General features: G+C 40.1%; 4 protein-coding genes across 6 annotated transcripts; 3 read left to right on the top strand and 1 right to left on the bottom strand.

Moving 5' to 3' along the window:
• On the top strand, positions 1 to 5,179 carry LOC136437318 (zinc finger C4H2 domain-containing protein-like). Its single transcript, XM_066431858.1, has 5 exons — positions 1 to 120; positions 1,599 to 1,770; positions 2,309 to 2,481; positions 3,309 to 3,468; positions 3,950 to 5,179. Exons 1-5 carry the CDS (start codon positions 65 to 67, stop codon positions 4,061 to 4,063), a joined length of 675 nt encoding a protein of 224 aa, XP_066287955.1. The 5' UTR covers positions 1 to 64; the 3' UTR covers positions 4,064 to 5,179.
• Positions 4,645 to 15,033, bottom strand: LOC136437300 (uncharacterized). 3 transcript variants are annotated; one of them, XM_066431845.1, is made up of 11 exons: positions 14,788 to 15,033; positions 13,523 to 13,781; positions 13,030 to 13,089; positions 12,359 to 12,465; positions 11,794 to 11,879; positions 11,125 to 11,232; positions 10,710 to 10,920; positions 10,259 to 10,305; positions 9,219 to 9,374; positions 7,779 to 7,883; positions 6,766 to 6,893 (listed from the first exon to the last, which is right to left on the bottom strand). In XM_066431845.1, exons 1-10 carry the CDS (start codon positions 14,936 to 14,938, stop codon positions 7,800 to 7,802), a joined length of 1,269 nt encoding a protein of 422 aa, XP_066287942.1. In that variant the 5' UTR covers positions 14,939 to 15,033; the 3' UTR covers positions 6,766 to 6,893; positions 7,779 to 7,799. The 3 variants fall into 3 exon arrangements, with proteins under 3 accessions (XP_066287926.1, XP_066287942.1, XP_066287935.1); XM_066431838.1 differs by having other exon boundaries at positions 7,792 to 7,883; XM_066431829.1 differs by lacking the exon at positions 7,779 to 7,883 and having other exon boundaries at positions 4,645 to 6,893; positions 14,788 to 15,031.
• A 2,440-nt stretch (positions 15,034 to 17,473) lies between these two features.
• Positions 17,474 to 21,591, top strand: LOC136444781 (uncharacterized). Its single transcript, XM_066442557.1, has 7 exons — positions 17,474 to 17,606; positions 17,912 to 18,013; positions 18,339 to 18,914; positions 19,455 to 19,598; positions 19,708 to 19,842; positions 21,392 to 21,508; positions 21,584 to 21,591. The coding sequence occupies exons 1-7, from the start codon at positions 17,483 to 17,485 to the stop codon at positions 21,589 to 21,591; spliced, it is 1,206 nt and encodes a 401-aa protein (XP_066298654.1). The 5' UTR covers positions 17,474 to 17,482.
• A 162-nt stretch (positions 21,592 to 21,753) lies between these two features.
• Positions 21,754 to 24,694, top strand: LOC136437285 (uncharacterized). The gene is made up of 6 exons (XM_066431804.1): positions 21,754 to 21,808; positions 21,984 to 22,069; positions 22,601 to 22,792; positions 22,969 to 23,137; positions 23,384 to 23,576; positions 24,032 to 24,694. Exons 2-6 carry the CDS (start codon positions 22,022 to 22,024, stop codon positions 24,219 to 24,221), a joined length of 792 nt encoding a protein of 263 aa, XP_066287901.1. The 5' UTR covers positions 21,754 to 21,808; positions 21,984 to 22,021; the 3' UTR covers positions 24,222 to 24,694.
• The last annotated feature ends 601 nt before the right edge of the window (positions 24,695 to 25,295 follow it).

Below are 25,295 nucleotides of genomic sequence, written 5' to 3'. Positions count from 1 at the left end.
GATCATCGGGAGAAATCAAATTAGGGTCACGTGGGTCAACACTAATGACCTAGAGAGAGGCAAGATGGCGTCCGAAGATGCAGAGATTTTGTGCAAGCTTGAAACCCTGAAGGAAATTCGGTGAGTACGCCTCAGATTTGAAAAAATGGGCATTGTGGACCTAATATAAGAAAACATGGACTGTTTAGGTGGCCATAGTGCCGTGTAAGTGCATTCAGTTCTGTTGCAATCGCCGACAGATGCCGTTTGGTGGCGTGGCTGTGCCGCGTACAAAGGCTGTTTTCATTGTTTATGGGAGCGACTATATGGGGGACCGTTAATCAATATGAATAAGTCAACAAACAGGCCGAAAATAGACCCCTTACAAGCTTGTTTTGTGACGCGTAAGAATTTATCAACAAACATGCAAATCAAAAATCCTGTACCAGTTTTTACCCGTCGGCCGTGGCGACTAATAAATTTTGGATGGCGTATTTGCTTGTACCCCTTTATAATGAATATACATCATGATAAATTTTAGCCCACAACAGAGGGCTATGTAAAATACTGCAAGCAAAATACGCCCACCACCCCTAGTTGAGACGGCTAACTTGGACGGAGATTCTACTCTAGTAGACATACTGTAAATGCATTTTAAGTTCGCGTGGTTTTTATTTCGCATTAAGGGGGAAATGGAGTGTTCGCGGCTACTAGTTCGCGGCAGTGCTATAGCCAATAGTCACATACTGCTGCAGTATTGGACAAAAATGTTCGCGGTGGCTTTATGTTCGTGGTGAAACGGTCGCAGTGAAAACCGTGAACATAAAACCACTGCGAACATTTCTGCATTTACAGTATGTTATCATACAACTTGTTATCAAGTAGGTCTCATAAATGAGCGCTTTTGTAGATTCGAGTATGCATGTGCAGTGTCAAAGGTGAAGGCCCTTGGCCTGTAAACAGTTTTAGTCTCGACATTGTCTCAATTTGCATAACAGTGCCCAGATGGGTTTTGTTTACATCTGAGCGAGGGGCCTTCACCTTTGACGCTGCATATGTGTACTTGAATCTACGAAAGCACTTATATTAACCCCATCCCACATACCAAATATCAAGACAATCCATCTATGCCTTCTCGAGTTGTCGTGTTCACATACAGATGCACAAAGTAATGGTAATGCTACCCAAGACATAACCATCTGGTGAAGGTACACTGTAACAAGAATGTATGTTTTGACAAATATCAAAACCATACACACAACAAAAGAGTTTGCTATTTGGGGAGCTTTCGAGAGGAACTCTGTCTCTTCATCAACCTGGTAAAGTCGGTTACAAGAATATTCATCAATCAGTGACTTAGAAAAGGTAACGAGATATGGACCTCCAAATTTTCGATGTCTACTGTACATCTTGATCATGGAATGACCTAGTCTCGCGAGAACACGAGACAAGGTAGAGACTTGTGAAGATCGTCCTGCCTCCCCCGCCTCCTTGCGGAGCAGGGGTAAGTAGTTAAGTCAGATCTCATCTTGGAGTTCTCTTGCAACGTGACTTGATGTTGGTTATCACGTGACAAGATACAGACAACGTATCCAGAATGTTTGTTTCTTTGTGTTTAGGAGTAAGATGCTTCAGCTGGAGAAAGTGAAGGCACGTCTGAAGCAGGATGTGGAGACGACAGAACAGGAGAACGTGTGTCTGAAGGAGTACCGAGAGGAGATGGACATGTTGTTGCAGGAGAAGATGGCTCACGTGGAGGAACTCAGGCTCATCCATGCCGATATCAACCTGGTAAGGGTCCCAGCAAATAGGTACCTGGTAATACTGTAATTTCTGCCAACCAAGGAAAAGTCATGATTGAAATCATATCGAATATCTTGATCTTGCTAGGGGTAAATGTAGTAATCCCTTGAATATAGACCAAAAAAGATAAAACTGGATATCCAAGCATTTCTGCCAACCAAGGAAAAAACAACCTGCCAAAGCATTTTGTCAGACCCTCCCAGTTAATCTCCAAGCAGATGTATAAAGGCAAAATTGCACTAGTAACGTTTCTCAAGAATGTCATTCTACAAAAGGTAAGGCCCGCTGCTCTGCAGAACCAGGAGCTTGAGAGACGGTACAATTTTGCCATTCTACATCTGCTTGGAGATTAGGTGTGAGGGGGAATTTGGAATTTAAGTTAAGATTCGTTCTCTTGTTCCTAGATGGAGACGACCATCAAAAATTGTAATTCAAGACCGTTAAACACATACATTTGCATTTTTTTGTTATCTCTTGTTGACTTGTTCCTTTGAATTTGCGTAAAGATGCATTCTTTTGTTCCTAGATGGAGACGACCATCAAGCAGGCAGAGGTGGAGAGGAACCGATCCCTGGAGGCCGCCAAGCGCATGTACGAGGAGGTGTGCCCCCTGAAGGAACACGTGGACCAGCTGCGGGCCTCCATCGGGCTGGACAAACTCCCCAGTCTGGAGGAGGAGGACGAAAGGATCACCCCTCAGTCAGTGTACTTTATAGTCTGATAGACAGATAGTAATAAATACCTGATGCCTAAATGCAGCCTAAGGCCATGTTGATTTGACTACATGGATGACATCCTCTGGGAACCCCAAAACTGATGCGATCGTGCGAATAAAAAAAAGTTTGGCAAAAAGAAGTTGCCTTTATCATGAAATTTACGTGGACAACAATGTTGAACAAACGACTTAACACACGGAGAATGGTATACCAATTAATGGATTCTTCATTTCTGTCCTTTCACATTTTCTTTTTTGTTTTTGCCAATGCTCGACATTAGTATCCGCTTTTTGAAATATCTTTTTGCAATTTACGGCATATATTTGCTCATTTTGTAGCTGATTTGCACGAGTTACAGTATGGGAGAAAACTTTTTATTTATTTTTGGAAATGGGTGAAAATTGATGCGTGTGCTGATGTCATCCAGATAATACATAGGTTGCTGGAAATAGTAGACATTGGCCAAACAGACTGAATAATTTGCCAGAGGAGTTAGCAACGTAGGGAGGGGGAAATTTTACCCTCACCGTAGGCTCACTCCCCTTGCCCATTTTTTTCTACTATTTATAACCCTTTAGAAAAAACCGGTGGAGGCTAAGAGTGAAGGTAGATACTAGTAGGGATACGCAGGGAAACAATCGGAAAGATTGTAGGGGAGGACTGAGATTAGAATTGTAGGCCCTTAAGTACAATCTGATGATTGCAAATATATTATCATGTACAAAGATATTAGTACTGTAAGTGTGAAAAAGAGGTATATGGGAAATCTACCCTACAGGTAAATTTCAGTGATATTCTATCCAATCACAGGTACTTTGAGAAACAGAAGGCAGAGTGGGCTTCGGACCAGACCGATCCTCCTATCCCAGAATCCCTTGCGGCAGCAGCAGCTGCAGCCCAGGAGCTCCAAGTGGCGCGACAGAAAGGCGACACAGGACGGGGCTTCCGGCAGCAGCCGCCGCCCATGAAGGTCAGGGGTCATCACCCTTCTATTCTAATTTGTCATCAATCAGAAGGTTTTTGTACACTAATAATAGGTGATAGTATGAATGAATGAATGAACTTTATTGCTCGACAAATGGACACGGCGCAATGTATGACAAAGCATGATATTTGTATATAGAAGTATGATACAAACATGTAGTAAAACACAACTTTTGTGGCTCCTACCACTCCAGTCAAAAACAAATTGAAATTTAAAAAAACATGTATTACCATATTCTGGTTAGATGACGTAGTGAAAAAAGAAGATGGTAAGGAAAAATACTTTCCTAACCATCTTGATGTCATAAATGATGTATGATTGTACATGTATGAGTCATTACCATATTTTTTATCTTCTTGTTCTGCTTTCCTGTGAAACTAAGCTGTCTACTCGTTGCCAGGCCCTGTTTTGTATGTGTATGTTTCACAATTATGATCCACACTTACCTGAAACTGTTTATTTCCAGGCTTGCTTATCCTGCCATCAGCAGATCCACCGCAACGCTCCTATCTGCCCACTCTGTAAGGCTAAAAGTCGTTCCCGCAACCCCAAGAAGCCAAAGCGCAAGCCTGATGACTAAACACGTGGTTAAAAACTCCTTCTCAGTATTGGAACAACAGACAACTGGCTGGAAAACTGTGTCGAACATATCAGTACATTTGATAATGTATTGATGTTAATTTGTATATGTTGCATTAAACATTGTGACAGTGGTTGTAAAGTGGTATTGGTTGCACATATTTTGTCACAGTGAAAATGTTTATCATGTTTTTGTTTTGTAGACTTTTGGTCTTTGGTCATGTATTTCCCTAGTCTTGTTGTATGGCTGTATATACAGTCTTCTTCTCTTATAGTTTTGTATTTCTAAGTTATTGTACCTCTATAGTCTTGTATTGCTGTAGTCTTGTACATGGTCTTGTGTTGGAAGCAACAGTAGTAATTTGTACCAATGAAAATGTGGAATATTATTGTGCCAATATTTTACAGTCTATCAACTCGTATCCTTCCACTCAACTTCCGTGAAATATATTAGATTACCATTGAAATAGATGGTATTGAAATTACATTATGTACAACAGTATGCTTTAATATTCCAGTGAATGCAAAACATTTTTAGATTACTGTTGATTCAAGGTGATTTCTACTATGACATCTCCTTGGTAGGTTTTGCAACACGTGCAATGACAAATACAAGAAAATCAAGCTTTTTCTGAACGTTGTCCTATGATCAGTATTAACTGTTGCCATCATGAATAATTGTGTTTGTGTGTTGTTGAGTATACATAATCAGTTTTCCGTACAAGATATTTACCATGGTCTAAGGTAGTGATGTAGGATATAGTGACCACTAAACTTGAAGATGACTAGTCAACCAATGGATGTGTATTTATCAAACTACTGACTAAGGAAGAGATTGGTTACATGTACATGGTTAGATGGGAAAAAGCACTTTCTTGACCACCCCTAGCCTATATATTTTGTACATGGATTGTTGCCATCCCCATACTAATATTGTGAAACATTCCAACGGATCCAAAACTGAACAGATGTGACTTTTTACAATGTGTACCATGTATTATGGTAGTTGGTTCAGGATCAAGGGTCTGTTCTTTTCCTAGGAACTACCAGTATGTTGTATTTCTAAGCGATAATGTGGTATCTGGCTAGTGTGATTAAAGTTTGTGTGTAATGGTCATGACTGTGGTATTTCTTTCATACATTTGTTTTAAACCACTAGTTGCACTACACATGGAAGACTTCAGAGTAACTCAAAAGTATACTTTAGATCTGTCTAGTACAAAGAGTTTTATTGCTATATGTTAAACTTTGCAGTGCTTGCTATATACATAATGAGAATTAAAAGTCAATCATTAATAGAATTAGATACAATCTCAATACATTTCCAGACGACTTTTTAACTAGAGGACCATCTTACTATAAGTATACAGAAAATTGTACTCATCATCTTATAATTTGTATTAATAACCAAGTCACCAATGAAAGACACACCATTTGATTTCATGATATTTTTGCATAAATGTAATTAAACAGCAGAAATCCCCTTACTATTTCCCTACTATAAATCAATATGTGTTCTGCTCTTGCAAAAATAGCCTATAACTTCCATGTATCAATAATACTATTCACCAAGATTCAACTGTCCCCTTCCAATTTCCCCGTTACCACACCAATTAAATTTTTTGGTTAACTGATTTTTTTTTTTAAATTTCAGCAAAGAAAAAAATCATAACAGAAGGCTGGGGTGAAAACTTGCACCTGACCCTGTTCACACCCTGAAACTGTGTGCACCAAAGTACAGACTTTCTTCTGAGATTCTGTTTTCATGTTGATTTTGGAATTTGGCAGTTTTTCAAAAAATCTGTTAACCAAGAAATTAAATTGGTCTGGCCTTATGATATAAAAAAGAACAATCACCATTTGCACTACCCCTTAGACCTAAACATTACTGTAAAAGATCTTTATAATTGCAGCTTCATTTTTTATTAGACTTTAATCAATATGTAGTTTTACTAATTACTACATTCCCTGTGGAAAACATGGCAATTTTGCTTTACACAAGTGAAATGTGGGAAAATGCAGCTTGCTTTCAAGATAAACAGATTTCCAATGCTTCTATCATTATTCACATAAATGCCATACTAGTAAGTAACATACCAAGGAAAACAATACGTATTATGCTGTGGATAGCACTAAAATAGGTTCAGCATGGTACGGCAATGGTAGTGCTTCATACTGACTAGCAATACATGTATATGTGCTACTTGCCTTAAATACTGGTGCAATAGTGTCATATCTTCAGCAGCTCTAACAATGTGAGTCCTATCATGATAAAACTATTCCAAGAATAACTGACTTCTTTTACAAATGGTAGCCAGACGATAGCCAGTACAAATGCAATACAAAATGCCGCTATTGCTGTTCCCTTCTTATAGACTAGGCCTCGGAAAATAAATGTTGTGTTTCCAGTTACAAAATGCATTTCAATTTTACATTGTTAAACTGTATTTCTTGGATCACTTTGGGTGAAAAATGTTTGAAAAGAAAAAGAGAGAACCCATACCCACTGACCTGAATTTTTTCAGGACCGTAATTGGAAACACGTTGCAACGGTGTTGTGACTATCCTACTTGTGTTGTTTTATCTGTGAGTAGACAAGAAATGGAGTTCTCTTCGGAAGAGAACCCATACCCACCGACCCTAATTTTTTCAGGACCGTAATTGGAAACACAACGTTTATTTTCTTAAGCCTTTTTTTTCCACTGATATCGATGATGTCACATGTGGCCGGCTGTAGGTGACTCGTTGTCTATCAGCCCTGCGGACTCGCTGTGGTCTGTATTGATGTTCAAGGTCGCTCCATAGTCACTCCCTCTTGATACACTTCGTGGCTGAGACAGAACACAAAGAAAAATTTATCAGGCTTCTGTTGATTCAGCAATTCAACTTTCTGTTATACAGCAAATTTAGGCAACTGCAATCTGTACAATGCAAAGTTTCCTACTTGTATAGATTAAAATTATGAATACAATGGTAAAAATGTCGATGTCATAAAGTGCTGAAGATTAAAACATGCATACACATTTCCCTCACTTGAACCTGATAATACACAGAAACTGAGAAAACAAAAATGTGTCAGTAACAAAGAAGGATACAGTGTTATTAAAGGCAACAAAAGCAATATTGGGGCCCAAAAATAATTTGAAAATGCTCAAATCTTTGTGGAAGTGACATTTACTAACACTGTTAAGCACATTTGCGTAATAACTTCACACTTGAGCATTTTAAAACCGCACAAAAACGTGCCGTACAATGATCCCCTTAGTTTTGCAAGCCTACAAAAACTCCTGCTGCGATTTTCAGTGAGTTCTCACATCACACCGACGTCATATTTTTTGCATCATGGATGTCGCTATACATTGTGAAAGTGTTGTTTGAACTAATCATGTATAGAAATGACAGAATAAATTGACTTTAAAATCTAATATTCGGGCCCTTATATTGCTTGGGTTTCCTCTAAGTATTCTAGAAAAATGCACTACTAACAAAACACAAACAAAACAGTCACCCAACGGTGGTTACGCAGAAAGGTACATTTGTAAGTCAGTGTTGGAACATTAGTGCTCATAACACATAACAACACCCATGCAGTGCATGTGTCCTACTACACATGATGTGACCATGTTAGAAAGTGCTTGTTGTGCCATATCTTCCTTACACCACCACCCTTGAGACCACCTATACAGAAAAGGGTAAGAAGTTTGTAGTGAATGTACCGTCAGACATTACCATTGCTACTAGAGTAGGGGAGTGGTCTCGTCAAAGCCATAGGGGTAGCAGCATTCCACTTCGGGAGAGTCACGCCCCCCTGCTTCACTGGTCTGAAATTCAACCAAATCAAGCTGCTGTTAGAAGATTTATAGCAAAGGGAATGTGCCAGTTAGGCCATGTTGTTCTGATTATATGGATGACATACGAACGCACATCAATTTACATCCGTTTCCAAAAGAAAAGACTGAAGTTTTTGGCCATACTGTAAATTGTACAAAGCAGCGGCAAAATGAGAAAATACATGCTGTAATTACAAAAAGATATTTCAGAAAACGGATACTAATGTCGTAGAATGCCAAAGTCAATTCCAAAGTCAAAGAAGAAGTTTTGAAATAACAAAACTGAAGAAGGTATATTCCAGTACACCATACTGTATGTGTTTAGTTTTGTTCATCTTTCCTGGCCATGTAGGTTTCATAATGATTTTTTTTTTGCCCAACTTTTTTTTTTCCCACGCTCGCATCAGTTTTGGGGTCCCCAGGGGATGTCATCCATATAATCAAATCAACATGGCCATAGCAATAATTTTGTACATCAAATCATGGAGAATCAGCATTTTGTCCATTCAAATATTCAGAATAGAGTCCTCAATTGAGATAAACATTTGTGTCATCATAGAGTTCTATTTTTACTGAGGCTTCTAGTACCAGTGTTTAAGCTGGATTGCTAACCTGATTTGTATTGGTTACAGAATCCTTTCTCAAAGGCTGAAAAAGATGCTGGTGACTGATTACCAGTATCAAGATCACAACCCCTATTTCCTACAATGTATAAAACTCTATGTATTGCTTTTCTCAAAGTATCATGGAAGCTCATCTGTGTTGGTAGTAGTCATAGTACATTATATGCTCAACTTTCTTCCAAAACTAAGGTATATACAGATCAAGTTTTCAATGCCTACTGTCGCCTTCTTCAGGATCAATAATGTATTGAGCTAGTCAAAAACATGTACATGTATCCATTCCCTGGACATGCATGTTTATACAAGCAGACACACATACATGTATACATATAGAATACAACACAGTGTGTTCCGTATCGCCCGAGGTACCTGCCGGACCGAGGGTGGTACGGAATACACCGTGTTGTATTTTATTTATGTCAAACCCACCTGAAAGAAACACATTTCAATGCGAAATGCGCCAGAAGTTGAGAGTTTTGTGTCCTTCAACGAAAAAAAAATGATTCCAACCGCTGAATCCGGTATTCAAATTTTCTACAGGGGCGCAACTGGCACAATCGAACATTTTAAATATTCTATGAAAGCCAGTGTGATAAAAGAAGAACTCTGTATGATACGGAAAATTATCACATGATGTGGAACACCTGTATCAAACGTTTTCACGGCCCAGGTATGACATACCGGTAAACATATTTATCCTTACCCGTCGTGGGGAGGCCCTGGACAACTGTCGTGACGCCCTGGCGCGTGCTAGGTTAACTCTGCGGTTCACATCAGCGCTGATATCGGACTCGTCCATGATCTCTTCCTGGATCAGCTCCTCTATCACATCCTCCAGCGTGATCACACCAAGAAGATCCTGTTAGATAATAGAGATCAAGATTTTCTATATGATTGACAGTAACTGGTAATCTCACTAGCAGATGTGTAAAGGCAAAATGGTGACGTTTCTCAAGCTCCCAGTTCGGAGAGCAGTGGGCTTTTCTAGAAAGTAGAAAAGCCCGCTGCTTGGAGAACTGGGAGCTTGAGAAACGTCACCATTTTGCCTTTACACATCTGCTGGGAAATCAAGTTACTGATATCTATCTATGTTGTATCATTTTGCATTACATTTTCTACCAAATCATTCTATCTAATGAGATAATGTAATTTTCTTATTGTGGTTCTATTAATATACCCTTTCCCTCTTCTTCCCACATGTTTTTGTTACTATCAAAAGTTATGTTTCACTCTTCCTTTTTTAAAATCTATTTCATAATGATACTGTCACTTTGAATCACTTCTTTCATAACCAAAAAACTCAAAGATTATCATTTTGGAAATCATCCTTAACGTTCAAGAAAGCTTACCTGTGTCTGAGCATCAGACATTCATGCAGCATGCGTAAAAAGAGAGAAAAAAGAGAAGGTTTGCTGTTAAGACATACAGAAATGGAAATAGCATAGAAAGAGACAACCACCATTATAATCCACCAAGCATATTACACACAAATAGATACACTTTAGACAAACCTCAAAATCCATTCGTAATGAGGTAATTTTGCACCAATGCTGCTTTGTAGCCTAGCCTGGGTACCATCCTTGGAAATTACAGCTATACTCAATCATTTCTGGACCACAGAAGATTGAGCCTAAAGAGGATGGTACCTACATGTAGGCTATTGTAGCCAAGGAGGGCACAAGTGTAGCCTGTCCTTCGTTAGTAATCAAACTTCGCATGAAAACTCAAGACTTGTTTTCTCACCCCAGCTTCACCAGTTGAATCTACCATTCTAACAGCACACATGTGACCTGGAACACAAATTGGGTTTTCAGTAAGGCACGCATCACAATCAATACATAACAGGGGGATACATAAAACTCTATTCTCTGGTTGTGTATAAGTCAGTGTTCAGAAATATCAACACTATTTGAACACACAACCTTGTGGCCCAAAGTTATAATTGCTGAGCACTACACCATCACCTTTCACAAACAGTCGAGGGCTAGTCTACTAGTGTGTGTTTAACTCCCATACCCTGTCTCATAAGTGCTGAGTGATAAGAAGAGAAAGAATTATGCACCATTTTTGGCGATGCCTCAGTGGTAAGCCTAATTTGTCAAGTATTTGGTATGGCAAGGCAAATACTGTATCCCCCCTACCCACCATTGCACGGGTTATTAGCACTGTGCAATGACAAAGCAAAAAATCTTACATTTTCCTTGCTGGAATTCGTTCAGCAGGTCGAATAATGGGGTGTCCTCCCTGACGTCTGGTAAGAACCGTGGGGTTTCTTGCAGGATGTCCCGTATGGGCGTGGCTGCTACTGGGTCTAACTTGATCAGCATCTTGACCAATAGGAGCCCAACAATGTTGGTTTTCTCCCCATCATACACTGGGACTCTGGAATGACCAGCAGCAATGACCTACAGGTAGGCACAAAAATGTAAACAAAAACCAAACTTTTTAGTAACTTTACATAACAAGGTTCATGAAAGCATCAAATGTATATTGGATGTAGCCAAAGCAAGTTAGGACAGTCTAGCTTTAAACAATCCAAACAGAATAGCATTCGGATTCTCTTCAAATGAAAGTAACTCAATGATTTTACTTGTATTTGTTACACCTACCATGTCCATTGTCTCCTGGTCCATCTTCCCATCGATACTGAGCATGAACACCTTGTCAAAAGGTGTGAGGGCTGAACCTGCAGTCTTTTCTCTCATCTGGAGTGCACCCTGTTGATAAGTTGATGAACTACATTATTTGTTTGCAACCACAAACATGCACTCCCTATTTGTATCATTTACAGCAACAATACAGACATTATTATTATTATTATTATTATTATTGGGTAGGCCGACTACTCTCTCTTCGCAGCCAGGGGCTGAATTGCGAGTAGCACACAATTGGTGGGGCTAGATCGCAAGGGTCTGGAGCAGCTACCATTCGGCGCTAACTCAGGTGACCTCAATACGACAATTGCCCCATGTGCCCCATGTAGGTTTTGAACCACTCACACCGGGAAGGACCCCTACTCTCTTTTCGATAAGCGCAGTGGGTTCTTTAACGTGCTTGAGGTGTGGCTCTCCTCAAACACAGGACCTCCCGTCCTATCTGAGGGACGTCCCTAAGTGAGGCAAGTCGTGTAAAGTGCCTTTCCCAAGGGCACAACATCGGGCATATCGGTGGTTTCGAACCCGGTACCTCTCGGTTGTGGGCGAAACACCCTACCGATTGCGCCACACGATGACACTAACATACTCATACTCCAATATCTGAATAGAGGTGCATCCCACCTGTATAATGAGAACTTCGTCCACATTCAGGGGTTCCTCATTTTCCCTTGCCTCTTCAGCATGTATGTCCACTAGAGCCCTCAACTCTAGAATGGGAGAAGAGTTGTAAAACCATACATGTACATATCACCACCACTGTGCTACAGTTAAAGTGTCCTACATGAAAATGTGGGTAAAGGATAAGCAAGAAAAGTACATAAAGAAGGAAAAGATTTTTTTGACAAACAAAGAGGAACAACATATTCACATAAATATAAGAGTTGGGAACCCACCAACCAAGGTTCGTCCCAAGAAGGCACTAGACAAAGGTGCAAGAAGCTGTGAAAGTACAGAGAAAAACATGGAAAACTATGAGAGGGACAGAATGTCAAAGTTGTGATATCTACATGTGAATGGTGACAAGAATAAGAACAAAAAACATATCAATGACACATGATACTTCTCATACAAATATATATATTTGACTCTGATTTCGACTTATTGGATGGTTTTTCAACTTACCTCTGATTATAGTTATGAAGTATGAATACTTTTATTTGCATAATTTCCAAACAAAGGTATTCACCTGCTCTCCTAAAGAAAGTGCCATGGTCTTCTCCAAGCAAACAGTCCAGCAACTTGGAGAGAGGCCAGGAGACGATGAATGTCACAAAGATCAGCAAACGAACCACTCTGTGGTGAAATAGAACAACATCTTCATAACTTGTTTGTTTGTATTGCATACTCAGTAAACCGACTCATGGCGTAACACACTCTAGGTTTGTATTGAACAGTACAAGCTGCATATCTGGACAGATTAATTTCATCCACTCACACTGGGAAGGACCCATATTCTTTTTGATAAGTGTGGTGGCTTCTTTTACATCCTCAATGTGTGGCTCTCTTCAAACTCGGGACCTCCATTTAATGTCCTATCGGAGGGATGTCCCTAGGTACTCATTTTCACCTGAGTGATGTGGGGAAAGTCAGGTTAAGTGCCTTTCCCAAGGGCAGGACACAACGTCAATTGGACAAATCAGGGGACCCTGAAATAGAACCCTGGAGTTCTGGGCCAAACACCCTGCCACTGTGCCACCATGCACCACAACTGTCTAATCAACATCACTAACACTTCTGTCATTTGAATTGCTAGAAAATATATATACTCCACAGATCATAAGAACAGATACACGTATAAGGTAGGAATAAATATATATTCCAATTGGGCGTTAAAGAGAAAAAAAGATACAAACTTACGGTGAAAGGAATGCTCCGATAGCAAGACCATACCGAGAGCAGACTGCCTGTGGTATAACCCTGTCAAAAAAAGAGACAAAAGTTACATGTATATCATTATCAAAAACCAATTACAAACAAAAGTAATGACTTTTTTTTATAGATCTACTAATATGCACTACATTTATCTGTTATTGGGATACAACAACAAAAACGTATGTTTTAGACTTTGGAACACTATTTCCTTGATTTGATTCACAGCTGCTGGTGACACATGTGATATAGCTTCCATAGCAGCTATGGGCCTTTTTTGCTTATACAATACACATTGCTGATGACTTCTTTTTGTAAGCCAAAAATAATTACTCAAGCAACTGGATAAGATTTTGAACTGTTCTTCCTTTTGTACTGGGTTGTTTGTGTAGCCAACTGTATCAGCAAAAAGTGTATTATATAAGCTTAGAAAGGGGCTAAGCCCATAGAGCTTGCTATGGTCACTATGATAGTAACTTACTCTCCAAAAATGAGCACTGCCGTAACTGACACAACAATGGCTATGACGGGGTTGGAGATCTTGTCTAAGAAGATAGGCATGGCCTCCACTGCCCCTGCGTTGGTCAGCAGCAGGCTGACCAGGAGAAGATGGTGGTTCTCCACGAGAGGTAGGATCTTGGCCGCATGCTTCTGCTCACTCGGCTTTCCTGACTCTTTCAGGACCTTTAGGCTGTTCTTGTCCAGAGACAGTAGACCCATGGTCAACCCTGCCATCAAGCCTGGGAAAGAAATAAAACAGTTAGTTACACATAGACCTTTAATTATGCATAGGCTAGTCCATTTTAGAAGTTGAGAGGGGAGCAGTTATGAACTTTTTATCACCCTTTCCCTTACACCTTATCTATCAGTCACATGATAATGTATTGTCAAGGCATGTTTAAGACTACTACAAACATGACTTTTTAAACATGGTTTCATGACTTTTTAAACATGGTTTCCTGCGAACTGCAGAAATGTTTGAATGGTGAAGTCCAAAAGAGATAATGTCATCCAAAACATTGAAATTTGAATTAACAAAAGTCATAAAAGGGGACCGAACCCCCAACCGTCTAGAATATTAGCAAGGCTTATAAGTTGAGGGTTTACCAGTTGAGCTATTAAACCAATCCTTTGATTGGATGTTATACTGATTCAAACCTATTCCTGTGCTTCCTGTCAATAAGAGTTCTTTGCAGTTTGCACTATTGACAGGGACATCTTGTCAATTAGCCATGTCAATATAGAAGCTGTCTGGAATCCTTTAGATATTCATACTAGTCTAGACAATTTTTACCACACCCTAGAGCAATTATCCAACGTTACAGGTGATTTCACAAAAATGTAATGTTAAGTAGGAGACTGCGCTTAATAAGTAATTGCACTATGGGTGTGTCAACATGTGCGTGGGGAGGGGGGCAAAAGACAAATGAAACTTTGTACTGAATTGACTATTTACGTAGTAGAAGTTCGCCTATTTTTAAAAAAATGTCATGCCGTTCACACGTCTTTCGTCAGAAGAACTTCTATCTACTGCGCTTTAGTCAATTTAGTACAAATTTTCATATTTAGCACGTGTTATAATTTATACAGGAATCCGTGAATGTTTGGGAGGGGCGTATCATCTTTATATGACATCATACATTCATATCAACAAGTCATTGCTCCACAAACTATTTTAATAGGGTTTTCTTATATATTCAGTGAATGAATAAATCCTGAACTTTAACACAGCACAGGTAGTCTTACCTGCAACCATGACCAAAGCCACGTACACGCCCAGGTAGATCCAAAAGTGTGCATCATAGATCGTCAGTGGTGGTTCTTCTTCGTCATACACCATGCCGTTACAGATGATGGTCAGAGGCCAGTCCTTAGGCGTGCACGTTATATTCACCATCTTGAAAGTCTTCTTCTTTCGGTGTGGTATTGTGGCGAGGAAAGATAGTCGTTTGGCGGTAAGTTGTGGGTTTTTGTTGAGGAGAATACTTGAAAAACTACTTCTTGGCCGCCATTTTTTTACAGGAAGTGATCAGCTGTTCCCAGCATGCTTCACGCTATAATGTACAAACACCTGTCAAGACGTTTTGTTGTGTTCGAGAAACATCAAGAAACAAGAATCTACATAAGAACGAACACGTTCATTCAATGGAAACAATGCTGTAGATCACTGAGCAGTCTTTTCACAGCATTTTGATTTTGCGTTGATATTCCAGCAGATCGAATTATTTTCAATAATCGACTGCTTTGAAAGAATCTGAACTATCATTTCTTTGTTTAAAACAAGGAGGTTATATTTAACCTCCTTGTTTAAAACGAGAATTTCTGCAAAATGTTGTCTTTGCGAATTGATTCGCAAGTTTCTATCATAATGTAAAGCTTTATCCTTTCTAATTCTGATGTATTTCCATCATAGTCAGGCTTCTTGTAAAAGTTTGCACAAACATTTTCGCCATTCCACTACAAAAAAAAAAACAATGCCTGGAAAAATGCCTATAGGCCGCCCAAACTTCCCTTTTCCAGTGCTCTTCACATGATAGAATGATCAAACCGGATAGATTACGTAGGCTACTTTGTTTGAGTCAAGTTCTGTCGCGACCCCTTTCTGTTGACACAGAAAAAGCACCTGACGTCATGTGATTTGAACCCTACCAAGTTCCTCCACACCTGCAAGGTACCGAAACCGCAAGGTAATCTCACTCTCAGAACAAACGGCGCCGTAAAACAATTATTTGCCATTGGGTTTGGAGCTACTCCCTCTAAAAAGGTAAGACTCTAATATACAAAACAGTTTACCTTAGATTAATCCAGTTTTATGTGACATCCAATAAGTACGAGGCATTAAACCTCACGCATAGTAATGGGGAAGAAGGACTAAGCTTCAATAGTACTTGCAAAGTACTACCCATATCCCATTGCAATCACTTATGACAGTACACAACATCGCCCAGGTACAAAGGCTGTTATTTAAGAGAGAAAAACGTTCCCTTGGAGTTGACGCTATAGGTTTGATTTCATCATTTGATTTTATAGAGCAAAATGTTAGTGTCTAAACAATAGTCACGGTCGAAAGTGAAAGGGCTTTTACTGTTGCCCTTCTTCCTCGTATAATCTGATATTTTTGTTTCTTCACGGCGTAGATATATAGATTTTTCTTATATCAAATCAAACAAGACATAATGCGTCAAAAAAGACTTAGAATGGGCTTAGTTCTCCATAAGTGTTGCAACTGAAACTGAACTGGCCAAAATGGCGGACATTCGAATTCCCCTCGCTACGGTAATGTTCGGAAGGGAACACAGTGCTCTGTAGATAAAACTTAAGAGCGTTTTGTGTATTACTAGTCTTCTAATGCCATTCAATCATGACAACTACATGGCCGACGACGTTAGGACGTTGTTACTAGACAGTTATACAAAAACAAAATGTCTGTCCGTCATCGACAAGTAGTTTCACGTCAGGGAATTACCAGACGCTGGGGATTCCCCTTTCCGATCGGTAGTCAAGGTGGCAGTAACGGCTGGAGTATGTGTATGCTGGCGTTCACCATGTACACCTGGGCCCCCTGAAACCATTTGATGAGCCACGCGCGTGCGTGTCAGCGCCGCTGACACGAAGTTCGCGTATGTATGTGTGTGTCTACACGATAACTCGAGAATGCCTGAATGGAATAATTGTCTTCATACTTGGTATGTGGGTAAGTCTTTTTGAAACCTCGAAATGATTAGATTTTAGGCCGCCTAACGGCTTGCTATGGCATTACAGCGGAACTTCCGAGTTTGGTATCGCGTGTTTTGGACATGATATAGTTTGGGTCACCTAGCGACTTTTTTGGAACTGCAGGAGCCGATTTCGTTTCAAACTTTGAAAGAGAATAACTCAAGAAGGGGTTGACGGATTGTCATGACACTTGGTTTGACAATTGACAAAACTATCACATTGCTTATTGTGCAAATCGGGAGCTAATTTGCATAATCAATGAGGAAACCTTATAAATCTGCTGTATTCCATTATAGGACTCTCAAACACGTGATATGTGTAATTTGCATAATAAATAACAAAATACTATAATTCCATAGTGGTAAATGATGTGGATTTCATTCTTGGAAGGTAAGTAAATGTGGACATTAGCAGACATAAATCATGGAAATGAAGGCCTCATTTACATAATTTCTGAGGAAATGCTACTATAGCCTTCTTTGCTAATATACGACTCTCAAACTTTGAACAACTTATTTGGGTAGAGAAGATGGTCAACTGACCTAATTCATGCAAATGAGGTCCTTATTTGCTTAATGAATGTGAAACATGATATGCCACTCGAAAAGGTTAACATCAGTCGGCGAAGGTATGGAGTCGTGGAACTCTAGTTGTGACTTTTTTGTGCCTAGGTTGTAGACGGATTATAGACAACCAGTTTACCTTGTACAGGGTTCTGCTTGGTATGGATTGTATTCACACCTACTTGATGTGGGCGGTCTACACTGTCGTCTTCCCGTTCATTGCGTTGCTGTTACTTGGAGGAGGATTTCATATCTACAACCAGAAGATTAAAACTGACAACAGGGGTGAGTTGTATAAAATCACGTAGCAAAACACTTTGGGAAATTCTTTTAATTGTGAAATATCTGCATATCGTTATGGACGACTCAATAATGAAGTGCACTAGCTTAACCCTTTAGTAGAAGTCGTTGTTGAAATGTCAGAACAATTGCACAATATTTAGCCACATGATGAATGAGTAGACTGAACACTCGATTGATTGACAAATTGATTGATTGACAAATTGATTGATTGATTGATTGATTGACTGATTGATTGATTGACTGATTGATTGATTGATTGATTGCCTGATTTTTTTAAATTTCCACAGTCCAAAATGATGCCAAGGTTTCGGGAGAAAGACATGTCGTTATCCAGTGTGGCAACAACTCGCATGTCAATCTGCCAATGCCTGAAAATAAAAGTGCATCCGGTAAGTAATGTATTGTTTGTTGTAGAGTACTGTAGACTTTAGAACTTACTTTTTACGTTTGATAGTGGTCCATATCTCTTTTAAGCTTGCATTGCTTTAAGAACTAGTGTCGTAAGTATCGGGCGACCGTACCACTATGCCTTGTAAAACTCCATTGCAAAGTACCATGTTACAGACTTTTTTGAAATTCAAAAATGATATAGCATTAGACTGATTGGATCTCACAGTGTACATAAGGGATGCATAGTACGCTGTGACTGAGCAAAATTCTCAGGGTACAAAAAATTATCTTACAGCTAACAATTATTCTGCTTTGATACGATAGGTCAGTTTAACGACTCTGCGCAGGAAAGGCTAACACCCGTTGCAATAGAGACCCGGCGAAAAATCAAGAAACGGAACGGAGATCAAGTGGATGAAACAATTGTTAAGTTCTTTGACAACCCCGGGGGAAACGAACTGGCCAACAAGCACTTTTCCAGAAACTATCAAGGCACCACGCTGCTAAGTTGTCAAACGTCTTGCGTAAAGTTTTGCCTCCTGGCGCCTACTTCGGAAATAGCGGAGAAGATTCGCGAAGACGGGAAGAACGGCCGACTCGAAGGTGTCATCATGAAGCTCTTGAAGAATTCCCCAATACCACACCTTGATTGCGAGAAGCTTCGTATCAAAGTTACCAACGTCACTGTCAGTACCAGATCAGCAAAAGATACCAACTTGACATCGGATGTCGGCCAAGAACAACAACTTGTGTACCAGCACAACATTCCTATTCCAAAGCTTCTCCACCTGAAGGACCTTCCGATGACGTGGGCTACTTTGGCTAAGATGGCGATGCGATCTTGGGCAACATTGTACAACTTTGTTGCTTTGGTCTCCAACATACTCACAGGACACGAAGGTGCTTGTTACAGCACCTTTTTCATTAGAGGCTGCGACCGCCCGTGACCTCTGAGCGACCGACTATTCAACAGATCGCTCAACGTATTTCATAACGCTTTAGATAAAGGACGAATTTTTTCTTCAATTTTTTATTTTATTTTGCCTTTTAAATCATACTTTACATCGTGCATCATATTCCAATTATAAAATCAAAGGTCACACAAATGAAATACTGGTCGCTGAACGGTTGCTCAATGATTTCCGTCTAGTGGAAATGTTTTTTTTGCATCTTTATATAGAGTTAACACTTCTAGTACTTGCCAAGTTGCGGAGGTAATGTTGATCTATCAGAAAATGTTTGAGAAATGGTCCAAACACAAACACACCAATGCTAAAATGTACATGTAAGATACAACCGATCGAGTTGTATTTAAACATTTATTTCGAAATTTCATAAATCGATCGAGTTGTATTCGAAAATGTATTTAGAAATTTTATAAAGCCATCGATATATCAGTTCGATTCCTGTGGATGATTTTCTGCATTTTCTCCAACATAGTGAGCGATGGTGACAGCAAGATCTTCCCTACAGTCGAAGAGTTCATCGTTGAAGTGACGTTCGAAGTGGAAAGCAACCCAACGAAAGAAGAGCCCGGACAGCTCTCCTTAAAGAAACACAAACGTCTCAGCAAGACAAAACACGGTAAGACAAAACTGTGGATTTGTTAAAGTTGTACTTTCATGTTTCATGTGTGCTTATGTGCCATAGAAAATGGAGGGGTAACAGAAAATGTTTCCATGCATTGTTTCAGAAGAAAGAGGTACGCCAAAGGATTTCGTCAACATCCGGAAAGAGGTGGAGTCGGTGGACGATGTCAAGACACGTGTGGTCCTCAACTCATGTGGTCATGGGGCCACCACACAATGCTCACCAGCCGAAGGGAAAAGTAGGAAGTGATACACTTTCTGTTTGGTTTTGGTTTCTAATGACCAATACTTGTTATAACCTTCGTCAAGAAGGTTATTTTTTATGCTTGTCCGTGTGTCTGTTAGTGAACACGATAAGTCGAGAACGCCTGGATGGATTGTTGTCGTATTTGGTGTATTGGTGTGTATGTGGCAAATCTCAAGATGATTAGATTTTGGGCGAAGTACTTTGCATAATTCACGAGAAAAGTGTAGAAATGTGTTATATTGTATGCTTGAGTATGTGTTCTGGCTGGGATGTGTTGGCGGTGTTGTTTCGAGGGGTCATGGATAAGTGGTAGGGGTGCATAGTTGTCATGTGGGAGGCAGGAAACTTAATAGTCGCTGAGACAAATTGGCTTGTCACTCAAGGCAGTGGTATGAGAAAGGTAGCAGTATAGCAGAAAGTGGTGTGGAATTTGGTGGAAGCAGACCAAAATTGGATATACACTGCCTTACATCAGGAAGAACAATCAGTAGTCGTGTGTCACAGCATGGGGATAGGACGGTGTTCAGGATAGGTGAGTTAACCATGTTATATAGGGAAGGAAGAGGTGATTTATAGTATACGTCATACTGTATGGTGTACATGGAGGTTGTGTGGAAGTGTGCACTAAGAGTATGGATACGTATTGCTGAATAAGTATTTGATGAAGGGTGGATGTAACATAGATAGATATCAACTATGCAAATGAAGACCTACTTTGCATAATTGATGAGAAAATACTATAAATCAAGGTGGGCTTAATGGACGGTCATGATTTTTGGTATGTAGACAGCTTACGTGATGCTTTGTATGATTGGATGATGATTATGCAAATCAGATTCTTATTTGCATAATTAATTAGGTAATTCTAAAAACCCACTGTGTTCCATGATATGACTATTCAAATGTGACATTTGTAACCGTGGAAGATAGGAATGTTGATAGATAGAAATTATGCAAATGTAGGCCTGATTTGCATAATTAATGAGAAACTACTATAATTCCATACTAGTAAATGACGGACGGCAATTTCATACTTGTGGCATTTGGAAGTTGTGTGAATGTGGACACCATTGAATCAATTATGCTAATAAGGACCTCATTTGCATAATTGATAAATATTAGCATAACATTCTTTGTTAAGCTCATACTTTGGACAACTTATGCTATTTGGGTGAAGACGATCAACTGGTATGATTTATAATTGATGAGAAACACTCCTAATACGTCAGTCAACTTTAGGTTAAAATCATTTGGCGAAGGTATGAGGTCGTAGAACTCTTGTTTCTAATGCATTGAGCTGGTACTTTACTCATTTCCATCAACTAAAACAACGTGTTTTGTGTGTTTTGGTACAAATGTGTAATGCAGATCTGGAACGGTGAAAAGGACGTTATTATCATATAATGCAAACCAAGGGGAGGGAGGGAATGCATCCATCCCGGCGCCTGCCCCCGAAACTCAATATCATATTCCACCAGAAAGTTCTATTCTGGTAATCTTTTCTGTCTTCCTTATGTGATAACCATATTCAATATTTACAGGTTGCACAGCCTCTCCTTGTTTGAGAGATGAAGTCGTCATCCCTATGTACAAGAGCCCAGGCTATTCAGAGGCATCAGGCAAGTACATGTTTTACTTCTGCGATTCTTCGACATATTGTTTTTTTTTTCAATTATGGCTTGCAACTGCATTGTGTTTTTTTTTCAAATACAATGAATGTTTACCATATGTAGCTTCTTGAGTTTCTTTCATGTCTTCGTCTTTGCAATAGACCAACTTGATTATGTAAACGTTTAGATGTATGTCTATCTTGATATGACTAACAACCGAAATTAGATATATATTTGGAACCATTAAAGTATCATTCAAAGCGCATTTTATGAATTCCATACATATTTTCTTGATAGGATTTAAGGGATCCTTCATTGTTGAACAGATCGAGAAACTCGGAGAGCAAGGTAAATTATCCTCAACTTGATTCTATGCATTATGCTTGTGATAACAATTATCCTGAATGTCGTTATTCGGTTCTTCTGTGTACTATGTTTGGTGGTGAGTGACTTCATGACAAACAGTTGAGGTTAGTTCATTCAGTCATTCACCCTCGCGTCTGATGATACTTTTGTTTGAAAGGGCAATGGAGGAAATTCGATGCTGTAGTGAAACGAGTGATGCGGGCAACGGCCGATCCTGACGTGCGGATTTTGGTAACGTTTGAGGTATGTTGTTTTTCAAGTATTTCTCTATCTAAGGTTGCATCTGCCTGGTCCCATGTCTCTGTTACCAATACAATGCATTTTTTTTATTTAAAAAAATAGTAACGGCATAATCCTTCGGTCCCAATTGCGCCAGTGCCCGCCGGGGGGTAGTTCCGCCCGGGACCCGAAGCCATAGATTTGTCCCGATGGACTGCAGGGTACGGGTTTTCTCCTATGCATTTTTCTCCCGATTAGCTCACGGTGTCTATTCGTTACCGGGTCCCGCGTTGATTTTAAGCCCGGATTTAAATGATTTGGGGTCCCGGCCGGTCCCAAAAATAGGGCGACAGCCGCAGGGTGTCTTACGGGTCACGTAGGGGTCACGCCCAAAAGTGCCAAAAAAAGCCTTTGAAATACGCAACAGGGACCCTTTTTCCAATTGGGACCGAAGTATAAGAGACACATCGACGTCTCTTTCTGGAATAGACTGTTGCTCTGATTATCGTCAAAATATGTGGTCTTCCGTTGTTATAATCATTTCCATATTTTCAGATGATCGTGGCATCATACTACAAATGTGCGTTTCCGGATGCAGCCGAACATCTCCAGAATGCATTCGACATGATATCACAGACGAGCTGCCCCATCGAACACCAGGCGCACGCCCTCTACACCATGTCTGCAATAAAGCGTAGAGAGGGAAAGTACCAGGAGTCTGACAACGCCATACACCATGCCATGCAGGTAACGTTACATACCGTTCATTTGATTTGGTACATAATGTCGGAAAGCTTTAGATCCCACTGATTATTATGTTTTTGCCACAAGGCCTCGACAAATACATATCTAGAAGTGCTGATGACTAACACACAATAATCAAACGAGATATCCATTTTATCACAGTGCTTCTATCCCTACAGGTTATCCGCCATGTGGAACCAGGCAGAAACACCGGTGAAGTGTTCTACAACTATGCCTGCCTGCTTGCCCAGATGATCAGTGGATCCACAAAACGGGACGATAGGGCCTTCATAGAGGCCAAGCAGAACTTCCTTTTGGCCATCGACCACTTCCAGCGAGGGATGCAAGGTGAACCTCTCTTTGGCGATTTAGGGGCTGATATATAACAACTGCAGTTGGATTGTGTAGCAACTCTTAAACTACCTGATTTCGTCCGACATGTCCTATATTTTTTTAATACTTGGGGTCACATACGAGTCACAAAGTTGTGTGGCCCAAGGGCTACCGAAACGGATATGGGCGCCGTCGGTGCGGGAAGGACTTTAACTAACTTACTAGCAAACGAGTCACCATTTCGCCATTCTCCTATCGTAGGGAAAGTCTACACTGTGTCTTGTGGCAACAAACTGCGCAAGGCGTTCATTCGACTGGCGATGCTGCTCCTGGACTGTTCCATAGACGCTAGAGACATCGGACGTCCCATATCAGCGGAAGATCTGCGAATGGCCATGAACTGTCTCACCAAAGTTGAATCTGATCTTTGGGAAGGAACCACCAGACGTGCCAGGTACATGTCTTGTAAATCAGAGCTAACCATGATACTCATTCAGGATTTTTCATTATCCTTAGGAGAAGCCTGATCAATTGTCTGTCATAATAGGTATAGAAACTTCATCCTTGTTTAGAATTGATTTTTTTTAAAGGACGTTGTCATGATAAGCGCACTAGTGAAGCACGTGTTCAGATCTCCAGGTCAGACCCCCAAATGCCCACTACACAATAACAACACCGCGTTCGCCTATCCTTAATGATAGCGGTCTGACAATTACCTAGCGAGCGAGGTTACATTCCTAGATAAACATGCAAATTCGGATTGAAAATGATTCCCTCAGACAAGTAGTCTCAACATTACTCAAATTTGAAGACAGCAACACGGATTTATCTTGCTGGTGTAATCTCTAGATAGATGCAACATTCATGTTAGTGAATTTATATCCTGAAGAATTATTCTTGGCATTGCAGGTGTATCTGGTTGATGGCGATGGCTGTCCTGGCCTACAGGCAACAACAGTTCTCTAAAGCAACCGACTGTGCAAGGACGGCCTATAAAATTGCTACCGAATCGGCCTTTCCACCAGAAGTCCAGTATGCCGAGAACCTGTTGGCAAGGCTGTCCACACACGAAAAACAACTGGGATGGCAAAGTGTCTGAGTTCCTGACATGGGCATTGGGTGGTCCCTAACCGTTTTGGGGGACTTTTTAGGACACCTATTGCTATAATTTCTTCTAAGTCAAAGCCCATTAGTAATTTTGAGGTGCATTTTTCGTGAAACATAATAGGTGTTGTGGAAAAATGAAGAAAGCATCGATGGTGCCCGTAATTTGGCTCATATCAAGTCGTAAAGGCTGGCGACAGCAATTCGTACATTTGAATGAGAACGAGCGATAATGTCCTTGATTGAGTCGATTTTCTACTATCCAAGTCAAACTTATCTAACGTAATAAGTGTCATTCAAAGGTTAACTACGTATATGTGTGAACCCGTCGCGTTGTGCTTATAGAATTGTGCTGCAAAATATGCTTATTTTTGTTTTAGACCTGCAGAGTTTTTACACATCTGTATTCATCAATGTATAGATCTACTAGCTAGTATACATACATATCAACGTCTTCATTCACTTGTACACGTTTGTTTGGTTTTTGGAGAGGGAAGGGAGGGGAGAGTATTTACCGGCGTTAGTTGGATCAATTGCCTGTATACGTAGGTGTGTGTGTGTGTTAGTGCTTGATTGAAACTATTATTGTCGAAAGCAGAGCAAGACGCACTGAGGCCTATATTCGAAATCAGTACCACATGTAATACTGATCAATCTTGTATCAGCGTTAGTGGCACAAAGCAGCTCTTATAAGATATATATATACATATATATGTATAAACATACTTGTCACTGTCAGAGAAGAAAAGACAACTTGACAATTTTTGTTCAGTCTCTGATACTAGAATTTGTCCCCTCTGTGATGACATGTATATATGATCAAATAAACCGACCCTGGATACGGTGGGCACTAACCCTAACCCACAGTGTCATCATTAGTAGCGTGGCCATGCACGACCTACATGACGCGACCTAGAGACGTACAGATGTTTTTGGTTTCACTCTCTGTAAAATATCGAAAGCAGTCCGTCAGTAAGCGTGTGTTTTTAAACCGTTGCAGGTGCAAAATACTTACAACAGGACGTCGGATGACGCAAAACTAATATAGTTGTAGTGAACAAGGCTAGTC

The sequence above is a fragment of the Branchiostoma lanceolatum genome, chromosome 1 (assembly GCF_035083965.1).
Source record: "Branchiostoma lanceolatum isolate klBraLanc5 chromosome 1, klBraLanc5.hap2, whole genome shotgun sequence".
Classification (NCBI taxonomy): domain Eukaryota; kingdom Metazoa; phylum Chordata; class Leptocardii; order Amphioxiformes; family Branchiostomatidae; genus Branchiostoma; species Branchiostoma lanceolatum.
Note: the sequence above shows the minus strand (reverse complement) of the source record. Positions and strands in the feature narration are given on the sequence as shown.